This window comes from Neofelis nebulosa, chromosome 2 (genome assembly GCF_028018385.1).
Source record: "Neofelis nebulosa isolate mNeoNeb1 chromosome 2, mNeoNeb1.pri, whole genome shotgun sequence".
Classification (NCBI taxonomy): domain Eukaryota; kingdom Metazoa; phylum Chordata; class Mammalia; order Carnivora; family Felidae; genus Neofelis; species Neofelis nebulosa.
Genome location: NC_080783.1, coordinates 19,077,033 through 19,087,909, shown reverse-complemented (window position 1 = coordinate 19,087,909; position 10,877 = coordinate 19,077,033). Strand labels below are relative to the sequence as shown.

The 10,877-nt window shown below is 50.6% G+C and overlaps 2 protein-coding genes across 6 annotated transcripts; one reads left to right on the top strand and one right to left on the bottom strand.

Annotated features, from left to right (window-relative positions):
* The first annotated feature begins 10 nt into the window (after positions 1 to 10).
* LOC131498048 (mitochondrial chaperone BCS1) lies at positions 11 to 3,865 on the top strand. 4 transcript variants are annotated; one of them, XM_058704905.1, is made up of 8 exons: positions 11 to 110; positions 1,326 to 1,693; positions 1,798 to 1,937; positions 2,140 to 2,334; positions 2,597 to 2,660; positions 2,899 to 3,068; positions 3,296 to 3,413; positions 3,560 to 3,865. In XM_058704905.1, the coding sequence occupies exons 2-8, from the start codon at positions 1,374 to 1,376 to the stop codon at positions 3,810 to 3,812; spliced, it is 1,260 nt and encodes a 419-aa protein (XP_058560888.1). In that variant the 5' UTR covers positions 11 to 110; positions 1,326 to 1,373; the 3' UTR covers positions 3,813 to 3,865. The 4 variants fall into 4 exon arrangements, with proteins under 4 accessions (XP_058560888.1, XP_058560904.1, XP_058560894.1 ...); XM_058704911.1 differs by having other exon boundaries at positions 94 to 167; XM_058704914.1 differs by lacking the exon at positions 11 to 110 and adding an exon at positions 241 to 732.
* A 464-nt stretch (positions 3,866 to 4,329) lies between these two features.
* On the bottom strand, positions 4,330 to 10,859 carry RNF25 (ring finger protein 25). 2 transcript variants are annotated; one of them, XM_058704891.1, is made up of 10 exons: positions 10,711 to 10,859; positions 8,356 to 8,430; positions 8,010 to 8,112; positions 7,850 to 7,917; positions 7,688 to 7,757; positions 6,466 to 6,537; positions 6,231 to 6,368; positions 5,784 to 5,876; positions 5,160 to 5,294; positions 4,330 to 4,968 (listed from the first exon to the last, which is right to left on the bottom strand). In XM_058704891.1, exons 1-10 carry the CDS (start codon positions 10,749 to 10,751, stop codon positions 4,390 to 4,392), a joined length of 1,374 nt encoding a protein of 457 aa, XP_058560874.1. In that variant the 5' UTR covers positions 10,752 to 10,859; the 3' UTR covers positions 4,330 to 4,389. The 2 variants fall into 2 exon arrangements, with proteins under 2 accessions (XP_058560874.1, XP_058560880.1); XM_058704897.1 differs by having other exon boundaries at positions 5,784 to 5,873.
* Between the last annotated feature and the right edge of the window lie 18 nt (positions 10,860 to 10,877).

Genomic DNA, 10,877 nt, shown 5'->3' with positions numbered 1-10,877 from the left:
GTGGGTGTGGCGGGAAGTAGGTGAAGGAACGCCGGGGCGGGGCCGAGCGGCTCGTCCCTGGAGTGCCGGGGGCTGAAACCATCGAGAGGGAGGGCCAGAGAGTCATGGCGGTAAGGGGGCGGAGGGAGGGGTTACTCCGAGCCACGCTGCTGGAGGCGCGAGCTGGGGTGTGGAAAGGGTTCGGGAAGGGGCTTCTGGGCATCAGACAAGGGCCGGGAGGGGGAAGGGCTTTGTCTGTGGCCTTCCACGCATAAGTATTTTGGCATTCTGGATTCTACTCTGAGCCTCAGCCGTGGTCTCGGCTGTCAGTTCACCGTCCCGCGTGCCTCGCGCACAGCAAAGTGGCAGGGGTCGGGAAGGTGTGCTAGAAACGATGTGACTTCCAATCCCTCGGGACCTTACAATCTAAAATTAGACTGGGTCACGTTTTATTGGGGGAGAATTCGGGGAAAATGTCCGTGGAGGAAGCAGCAAATGGACAGGTGTTAAATTGGGGGAGAAGGAAGAGTCAATTAGAATGGGCATTCCGAGTAGAGAAGACCTGCCTGAGCAGAATTATACAACAGAGATTATTAGGCGCTAAGCAATGAAAGATAGGTAGGCCCTGTGTTGTGAAGGGTTTTGAGTACCAGGCAGAGGAGTTTTTACCTAATTCAGAGATCTGTTCAGAACAAGCCATTGGATTGAAGCAGACTGTATGAAGAAAGATCTGGATCCCTGTGTAGCAATTTGGTACGCCAAAGCCAGAGGTGGAGGCCCATTAAGATGACGTTTTAAGAACTAAAATTAATTTTAAAGAGACAGTTTAGTCGTGAGGTAATAAAGGCTAACTAAACAGGACATTAGGAACTGAGCGTGTAAAGGAGAGGATATTTGAAGGGTATTACTCATGGTGGTAAGGCATGGGGTTACTGACAGGTCAGTGGAAGAGAGTAGCTTCATCCTCTGTTAACTCTGGGCAGTGGGCCCCTTTCTATCTCAGCTAGTCCCAGGGACCACAAAAATTCTGCCCATTATCCTGATGAGAAGATGGTTACATTGTTCTCTCATGTTTAAGGAATCTTTAGACCTCGTCCTCTGGCAGGAAATTGAACTATGAACAGGATAATGAAGGGCAAAATGGGAAGAGGGGCCTGAAGTCTCAGCCCTTGCATTCCAGCAGGACCTCCATCCCACAAAGGGAGGATATGGAAACACACAGTAGAACTGACCTGTCCTTCCTGCACCTGGCCTCTGTGGGAAGAAGGGATGAGGGTGACGAGGAATTGCAGAGTCCTTTCTAAACTAATCTGCTTTGTCCCATCTCCACTGCTCTCCACCCCCAGGTTTGAAAATGCGTCAGAGCCTGTAAGGTTCAGTGTTTCCCTCTCAAGATGCCCCTTTCAGACTTTATTCTGGCCCTGAAGGACAATCCCTACTTTGGGGCTGGATTTGGGCTTGTGGGTGTGGGCACAGCCCTGGCCCTGGCCCGGAAGGGTGCCCAGCTGGGCTTGGTGGCATTCCGGCGCCATTACATGATCACACTGGAAGTCCCTGCTCGAGACCGAAGCTATGCCTGGTTGCTTAGCTGGCTCACCCGCCACAGTACCCGTACTCAGCATCTCAGTGTTGAGACTTCATACCTTCAGCATGAGAGTGGGCGCATCTCCACTAAGTTTGAATTTGTCCCCAGCCCTGGAAACCACTTTATCTGGTAAGGTTGGGAGCCAGGGAGGGCTCTAAGAGTAGAAAAGGAGAATGAGGGGAGCTGGATTTGACCCCCCATTCATTCACCTCATTGTGACCATTTTTATTCAGGTACCAAGGGAAATGGATCCGAGTGGAACGAAGCCGAGAGATGCAGATGATAGACCTGCAGACAGGGACTCCTTGGGAATCTGTCACCTTCACGGCTCTGGGCACTGACCGAAAGGTTTTCTTCAACATCCTGGAGGAAGGTGTGGGATAGCACGGGCTGCCTTTATGGTGAGGGGGGTGGGGGGGCAAGTTGCAAGAATAGGGGCATATGACGTCAGAGGAAGAGAAGCTTGGAGAGGAGGATCTTAGCCCACGGGACCAGAGGGAAGCTGTTTTGGCACAGGTCTGCCTAATAGCATGGCAAAGACGAATTACTGGCTTCGTCTTATTTCCCCCTCTTAGCTCGAGAGCTAGCCTTGCAGCAGGAGGAAGGGAAGACGGTGATGTACACAGCCATGGGCTCCGAATGGCGCCCTTTTGGCTATCCACGCCGACGGCGGCCACTGAGTTCTGTGGTTCTAGAACAGGGTCTGGCTAACCGAATTGTCCGAGACATCCGGGAATTCATCGATAACCCCAAGTGGTACACTGACAGAGGTGAGAAGCCGCTGGGGTCTTGGCCAGGCTGTTTTTGATGTGGTGCTATAGTAAGGGAAAACAGGCTGGTCTCTGTGGTCATATGGGGTGACTATGAAGCTCTAGCTTAATTCCCAGAGATGAAAGTTGGCCCCTAGGGTTAATTTCTTCCAGTACTGAGGTCATCAGGCCACTAGGGGGCAGGGTTGGTAATGAATGTGGACATTTGAAGTAGAGTACTTGAATTCATTTTAGGTCCTGATCATCTTGGCTGTATTCCTAGGCATTCCCTACAGACGTGGCTACCTGCTTTATGGGCCCCCTGGTTGTGGAAAAAGCAGTTTTATGTGAGTAGGGTCACATTTTCTCTTAATCCTTAAACTGGAGAAAAACTGAGCTGTGGGGTTGGAAAGGGAATTAAATGTGGAGACCCGGGAATATGATACACGTGGGACATGAGATGCCTTAAGATGGGGTGATAGAAGGGTTAGGTCTCTGAGACCCCACCCGTTATGGGGAGGACAAGTATTTGGGCCCAAGGACTGATTCCAGGTTGCCTGCCTGCTGTCATCCTGTCCTCCATAGCACAGCCCTGGCCGGGGAACTGGAGCACAGCATCTGCCTGCTGAGTCTCACGGACTCCAGCCTCTCTGATGACCGGCTCAACCACCTGCTGAGCGTGGCCCCGCAGCAGAGCCTGGTGCTCCTGGAAGATGTGGATGCAGCCTTTCTTAGCCGGGACCTAGCTGCAGAGAGTAAGTGAGGGGAGCTGAGGAAATGGGGAGCATTTCTAAGGGACGGTAAATGAGGTACAGGAGTGAGGAGCAGTGGAAGAAAGTGGAAATCCAGAGGGCTGATGGAGGACGCCTGAGTTGGCAATGAGTTCACCAGAGTCACTGATAAGTAGGAGAACGTGGTGGGGAGTAGAAGGTTTAAGTAGGGTTATGATCATCCACGCCTCTTTATCTCTGCCTTCCTCTAGACCCAGTCAAGTACCAAGGTCTAGGTCGTCTCACCTTCAGTGGACTACTCAATGCCTTGGATGGTGTGGCTTCCACTGAGGCACGCATTGTGTTCATGACCACCAACCATGTTGACAGGTAAGAAGGGATGAGGCAATCTGAGACTGTGAGGCAGGACTCCCTGCCCCCTCGGTGCCTTGGGAGATCAGGAGGTTCGGAGAAACCATCATTTTAGGGGGTAGCAGTGGTACTTGTGCCTGTGATCCTGCTTTTGCTGCTCTTAGGCTGGACCCTGCACTGATCCGCCCTGGACGAGTAGACATGAAGGAGTACGTGGGCTACTGCTCACACTGGCAGCTGACTCAGATGTTCCAGAGGTTCTATCCAGGGCAAGCACCTTCCCTGGCCGAGGCGTTTGCAGAACGCGTCCTTCAAGTTACAACTCACATCAGTCCTGCCCAGGTCCAGGGCTACTTCATGCTGTATAAAAATGACCCTGCAGGGGCAGTTCATAATGCCGAGTCTCTGAGGACGTGACAGGCTGGCCATGCTCAGCTCTTCTCTAGCTCAATAAACACCTGCCACACTGCTCTGGTCTCTGACCCCCTTCCTACCTCCCTGTATTGGTACTTGAATAAAAAGCAAGGACCTTCAGGCATCCAGCATACACAAGTGTTGGGGCATAAGCTAGAGCAAAGCAGAAAGAAAAGATACTATGGCAATCAGGGAAGTAGAGTCTTCCATTTAAAAGGCATTCAATTAAAAAGAATGCATATGCATAAAAATGTGTGTGTGTGTGTGTGTGTGTGTGTGTGTACGTAGTATACATATGTTATGTTCCCATATATTCTGCTTAAATGCTGGCTGGCCTCTACTAGTTTTCCTGAAGCTCACACTAGCGGAGACGTCAGACCTGCCTTTACTCAGACCCTGATCTCTTGGGAAAACAGACTTTAGAGCAAAGTTAGGGCTATTCTGCCACACTCCAGTCTTGCCAGGAAGTCAGAAAAAGCCATACTGCACAAGCTAGGCGCTACTAAACAAAGAAGCCAAACAAGGCCAGATCTCTTTATTGCCCCCTGCCGCCCCAAATCCCTGTCCCCCCACAGTACTGCTAGGAACCATCCTCAGACTCCAGGCTCAGGGGCTCCCTTCGAGTACCAGGACGATAGGCTCCCCGACCCCGAGGCAGGCGGGGGTAGGAAGAGCCCGGAGTCCGACCCTTGGAGCGCTCCCAGCGAGCACAGTCCCGAGTCCTGCGGGGTGGGGGACCCTGCCAAGTGCCAGGCCCCTTCTCTTGGGGAGGACCTTCAACCCCTTGGCTACAGGGTTCTGGCTTTAGGTCCATGGGCTCCTTGAGGGGCCCCTCGGGAGGTGGCAGTTCCTGGGTGTCATTGGTACCTTTGTGGGCATTGCACTCCCCTCCCTTTAGGTGCCTCCGTTCAGGCTGTCTCCAGGGGCCTCGACCGGCCCGGGGAGGATCTAGCATAGTTTTCGGGGTCTCGCCCAACCTTTGCTGATTTGGCCCAGCCCCTGGAATCTTCTCACACGTGTGCTGGGAGGCCACAGGCAGAGGAGCTGATAGGTTGGGTTGGGCAGTTGATGAGGTGGACAGTTCTGTGTCAAGGGCACTGGGTGGGTGGGATCCTCTGGAGGCATCTACAGCTGACTCTGGTTCCAAAGGGGCAGGAGGCTAGAAAGAAGTGAGCAGATACAGTGAGGGAGATGCAGTTCCCCAAAGAAGGGAACTGCAGGCCCCTTGCTCACTACTGGAGCTGACCACCATCAGGTAGAAGAGAGCTCACCCTCAGGGCCACTGTGGCAGACGCGTGCTGGTGGGAAGGTAGGTGGCATTAAGTGAGGAATGAGAAAGCCTTTCCTCACCTGCTGGAGGCTGATGAAGTACCGATTACGCTCAGCCTCAAGGTCAATGATACCCCCCCGCTCCTGCTGCCTTTGGTAGAGCCGCTTGCGCTCTTCTTGCTGGCGCAAGCTCTCTGCGTTAGGCTGGTACAGCTCCTAGATGGAAGCGAGCAGAATGACAAGGAGGAAAAAATAAACAGTAGAAGGCAGACTTGAACCCCTGCTCTTTCAGGATTGCCTTAGGAAATCTGCACAAGGTTCCTTTTTTCTCTGAGAGATAGAGGGGATGCGAGCTAGAGAGAGGCAGAGAGGATCCCAAGCAGGCTCCACACTCAATGCAGTGCCCTGATTAAGGGCTCAATCCCATGACCCTGGGACCATGACCTGAGCTGAAATCAGGAGCCAGGTGCTCAACCGGCTGAGCCTGTTGCCGAGCCTGTTGCACCCCCTGTAGAAGGTTCTTGGGCTTGTCGCTCAGATGGGGCTCCCAAAGTCTTAGCCTAGTGGGGGCTACGGCTCTGCAGAGAGGTCCCAGGCTGGTCAAGCCCAATTCCCAAGATCCCATTCGAAGCAGACAAGATGCCATCCCTCCCTCCTTGGAGAATGCCATTATTTCTGGCTCAGATAAGAAGGGGGTTCCCTTACCATGGGCTGTTGAGGTTCAGGGGCTGCTTTCAGTGAGGCAAGATCATACACGAGGGGCTCTCTGCACACTGGACACTGCACACCGACTGCCTTCTGAAAACAGAGGAGCAATCAGAGCCCTGCTTCACAGCCCATGGTGCTCGCCAGCTGCCTAACCCAGTCAGCCAGCCTAATCCACACGGGGCTGGGACCAAGGGCAGAGGTACACCGTTCAGTAGAGAAGGATAGGACAGGAGTCGTCTCCCCAGATGGAGATGTGGGAACTCTCTGAAACTATAGCAGTACATAGATATGTTTAAAAGAATGCCCTTTTTTTCTGGACAGAGGTGAGCTTTCATTAATCTCAAAGGTATCTGTGACCCTAAAAAGGTGAAGAGCCCCTGGAGTGGAGAGACAGAAAGGGTGTGATGTGGGGGGTTAGGCGGGAGCAGGGGCTGGGGAGCTGACCTGCTTGGTTGCGGCATGCTGTCGTTCCTGCTCTTGTCCTTGTGCCTGGAGCTCATGCTCCATGTGCTGGATATACCGAGCAAGGCAGTGGCAGTGGAAGTAGTGGTAACAGGGGGTTTTGGTAAAGGCCTCCTTCTCCTGAAGGCAGGACAGACATCCAGCATGACATCAGAGCTCTCATGAGCCCTCCACTGCCCGTCCCAAGCAGACCCCAGGTCCCAAGAGAGAAACCCACCTGGAAACCGTACAGGCAGATGACACACTGGCCATGGGGGATGTTGTTATCTGTGAGAATTTCCTTCCCTTTCTGAAAGGAGAGAAGACACTGTTCAAACAGGGAGGCAGGGGCAAGAACTGTGAACAAAGCCTGTCTATTATTCCCAGGAGTGACTGGAGGGACTGTCTCCTACCAAGTCAATGTTACTTTGTGTTCATGCGTTTCTGTCTTGGTGAGGAAGGGAGGATTCACCAAGGGAGGAATCAATCCTCCGTGGCCCCGCCCATCCCCCAGAATCTACCCAGCTGCAAAATCCAATTTCATCATTTTTCCACTCGTTAAATCACTTTTAATATGTCTCGGGGATGAAAGTAATACACCTTCAGAGAACAAAATGTTCAACTAAAACGTATCTTCTGGGAGGTGTTCCTAGGTTAAACCCCTCTGAGTATCACTCCCACCCAAAAGTCTGTTCTGGAGTCAGCCTTCGGAAAGAAAGTCAAAGCATGGACAACCCAAACAGACAGAGAACTCAGGCATCAAGTTAGGCAATGAACTAACACATCTGCACTGCTGTCTGAATAGCTAATACTCTGGAATTCTGCAAAGTTCAAAGTGGCATTGTGGAGGCCGGGCTCAGGAGCGCTACAATGGTCTAAGCCCACTCTCTGACTCTGGGCCGCCCACCTTCATTCTCTTCTAAACATTTTTTCTCAAAACTCGAAGTTAAGGAAAACAAGACTGTACTTATTGTGTGTTTTTAATCTCAAGCAACAGAAATTATCTGTGTATGTGAACGTGTAGCTCTATGTGTTCCCTGTGTGTTGTTAATTTCATCGGGGTAGAAACTCTGAACCATGATTTACTCAGTCAGTTCCAAGGGTAGGTGAGCCTTCAAATGTTCATTTGTGGCTAGATCCTCTAAGCAAGGCCCCTATCTCTTGCTACTTTCAGCCACCAATGCCAAGCGAATGCACTGAAATGGAATAAAAAAATCCAAGTTAAAGAGAAAAAGTAATTTTCAAGATACTGGCATAGGCAACTTGGGGAAGCTACAGAACTGTCTTTTTTTTTGGGGGGGGGTATTCTCAGAAACAGAAGAAAACCTTATTTTTCTGGATTTAGGCCTTACCTAAACAAGGACTAAATTAATGACTCCAGACATATTTAAGATTCTAGGCCCATTACCTCCCTTGTGAGAAACTGCTCTAGCAGTTTCCCAAGCCAGCACACCTCTTACCTCGATGAGTTCATACAGCATAGCAGTACCCAGCCCAGCATTGGCCACATGGCTCAGTGCCTGCGAAATCCTAAAAAGGGCAAAGCAAACATTAGGCCTGCCCCTTCCCCTCACCAGACTGAGCTGTATCTCCTTTTCCCTCCTCTGAACTGTCCAACTTACTTGTGGATCTGTTCATCTGAGAGTCCTCGGGGGTTACGGATAGAGATCTGTGGCACCTCATTGGGGTACTAGTGGGAGAGAATAACAAGTTACTGCTAAAGCACTCCACCTCAGGGTCTCTCCCCTTCCTCTCTTTGCTACCATAAAGTAGGGGCCTCACCTGTGCTGGGACCTGAAGCACCAGAGTGAAGCAGACATACTGTGAATCCTGATCTTCTGCCGTGGCAGGGTGCAGGGTAATGTAGATTTCCCATGGTGAAGATCTGCAAATGGATAAAGTGGGGACCTGGGATGTGACTAGGCAGGAGTTTGAGGACTGGGGAAAATGGAGGTGAGACAGTAAAGTGGGTGGAGGAAGTGAGCACTGGGCTCTTTCTTTTGGAGATTAAAGGAATAGTCTTTGTCTCCAGGAGAGCAACATTTTCTCTGGATCAAGGCTCACGGATTCTCCATGGAATCCTCTCACTACTAAGGGGACTCCTGCCCACCTCTAGTTGAATACGTACCTTCCATTTCCTTTAACCACCTGTAGTTCATCCAGATAGATAGACTCTAACACCTCGACTTCAGAGGGAAGTACCCTAGAGAGACAGGGGGAGATTGACTCACCATTACAGCTCTCCCTGTTAAAGCCTGCTAAAGCCAATGAAGGCTGGCTTTGTAGAAAACTGGCACTCTACCTGAGTGCATTCTCTTGCTAACCTCCATAAAAATGGGGGAAATATGTTTTAAGCTGTCAAGTGGCCAGAAAGGAAGCATGGAAGTTATCCTGTCAACAGTTGAGGAAATGGATTCCCAGGAAGGTGAAATAACTAGCTCAAATATCAAAGTTTAACAGGGGCAGAACTAGAACCAGAGCCAGGTTCCCTGACCTCCTTTTTAAGTTCCATCGCACTGTTGATTGGCCATCTATCTGACCCAGAAATATCACATCCATTGATTACCAATACCGCTCCTGGATTTCCCTACACCACTGTTCACATGGGTCCCAGTGTCTACACATACTGCCAGTATCAGTCACCCTAAGCCTATTCAAAAAGAGATACCAAGAAAAAGAGATAAAGGCCATGATACAAAAGAGCCACCAACTTTGGAGTAACAGGTACCAGTCACTTACCAGTTACATGATCTGAGTAATTATCTCTGTAAGCTTGAGTCAACCTACCGTATATAATACCACCTACTCTCTAGGGTTAGAGAATAAAAGGTTATTTATATAAAGTATGTAATAATATCTTGGCCACAGTAGCTAGTCTATGTCCTCTTTTCTCCTATTGGTATATAACTTTCTCCCTTAAAAGGAAAGAAGGAAGGATGTAGTTAATATTCAATGTATTCATGACCCTGTTGTTTGGCTGATCTAGATCAACCTGTTTAGGTCAGGATCTGGTGGTCAAATGTAAATGAGAGGACATACATATTTAATCCTAGAAACAGCAGTTGAAATGCCATTGAAGATGAGTGGCTGGGTTGAGTCCGTAGCTCTACCCAGGCAATGCATGTAAAAACGCATTCTTGGTTTCCTTTCTATAGTTATTGTTCCCTCTTCATCAAGAGCAGGTCTGCCCTAGCATGACCTATATATTACTGGCTCTCAAACTTTCTTTTTAAGTCTTAGAGGCCTCAAAATACAAAATAGGTAACAGTGGAGTACTTTGGTTGACATGAGTGTGGGAGTCTCAGAGCATCACAAGCCAGCTGTGCAACCACTGCTACCCTTTCCATGGCTCAAAGTGTCTCCTCCAAATCTTAAAGTTCTCCTGAAGAGGGTTGAAAAACCATGAGCCTAAATGGTCTCAATAAAGGCCAACACAGGCTGGGCTCCCTGAACCAATGAAACACTGATGTGTAACCTCCATTAAGAGGCCCTTCAATAATACTTCACCCCACCATAGCTGTGACTTGCCCTGGATGTGAGGGATGGGATGGGATGGTGGTAAGGTGGTGGCCAAAAAAAGGGCAGGGAGATTATAAGAGTGCTAGTCCTAAAAACATAAGATTTGGAGTCAGATAACTTGAATTCCTAGTCATAACTATGTACCTTTTTAGCAAATCGATTTGCCTCTTCAGGCCTCATCTAGTCCCACTAGATGCCCCATCTAGTGCCCACACCTCAGTTATTAATGAAAAGAAGGCTTTTATATAGGTTACAAATCCATCGTGATCCTCTCAACTATTCTATGAGGTAGATGCCACACCCACTTTTTTACATCTGAGGACACTGACTCACAGAAGCTAGGTGGCCTGGTTAGCATCACCCAGCTAATAAAATGTGGAGTGAACTCACATTTATCTTATTTCCAAATCCCAGAGTCCTTCCAGGTTTTGGTCTCTTGTTGAGAACGTTTGAGAGAGAGAAGGACTAGGAGAGCATTTTGTGAGGTGTAAAGCTTTATTCAGACAATAGTCCTCATTAGAGCTGGCGGGGAGGGAGAAGGTCGAGGAAAGCCTCGGCGGAACTAGGCTGATCCAAGGGGAAAGAGGGACGTGAGCTGGAGGACATCATTCTGGGAAGTAAAAAGCGGCGGGGTGTGTGTGTGTGTGTGTGTGTGTGCGCTGATAAACAGGCATCCTCCGGGACCCTGGGCAAATCCACTTCAGGGGAGAAGAGGGGATCGAGCCAGACAAGGCGCAGCCCGAGCTGGCCTGGGCGGCGCAGATCCTGTCTCCTCTCCATCAGATCAGCGCCCCTCCACCCTCCCGCTCCCCAGTGCAGAAGCTCTCTGAGACATGTCAGCGTCTCTGCCATCCCTTATCCCTCGCTCCGCCCCACGCGCCCGCCATACGGACCGTCCGCGGCCACTGCCAGTCCCCCGGACCGGATCCAGGCGGCCAGCCAAAGCCCATGCCCCCAAAGTTACCAGTCCTCCTCCCCGGCAGCTGCCGACGCAGACGCCGCCATGTCTTCTCCGGCCCACAGCCGGAACCGGAAATACTCTCTGGGAAGTCGGAGGCGGCAAGTTAAGGGAGGGAACGAGGGAGGGTGGCTACGGGCCGTTTCTAGGCAACCATAGACTCCAGGTCCTTA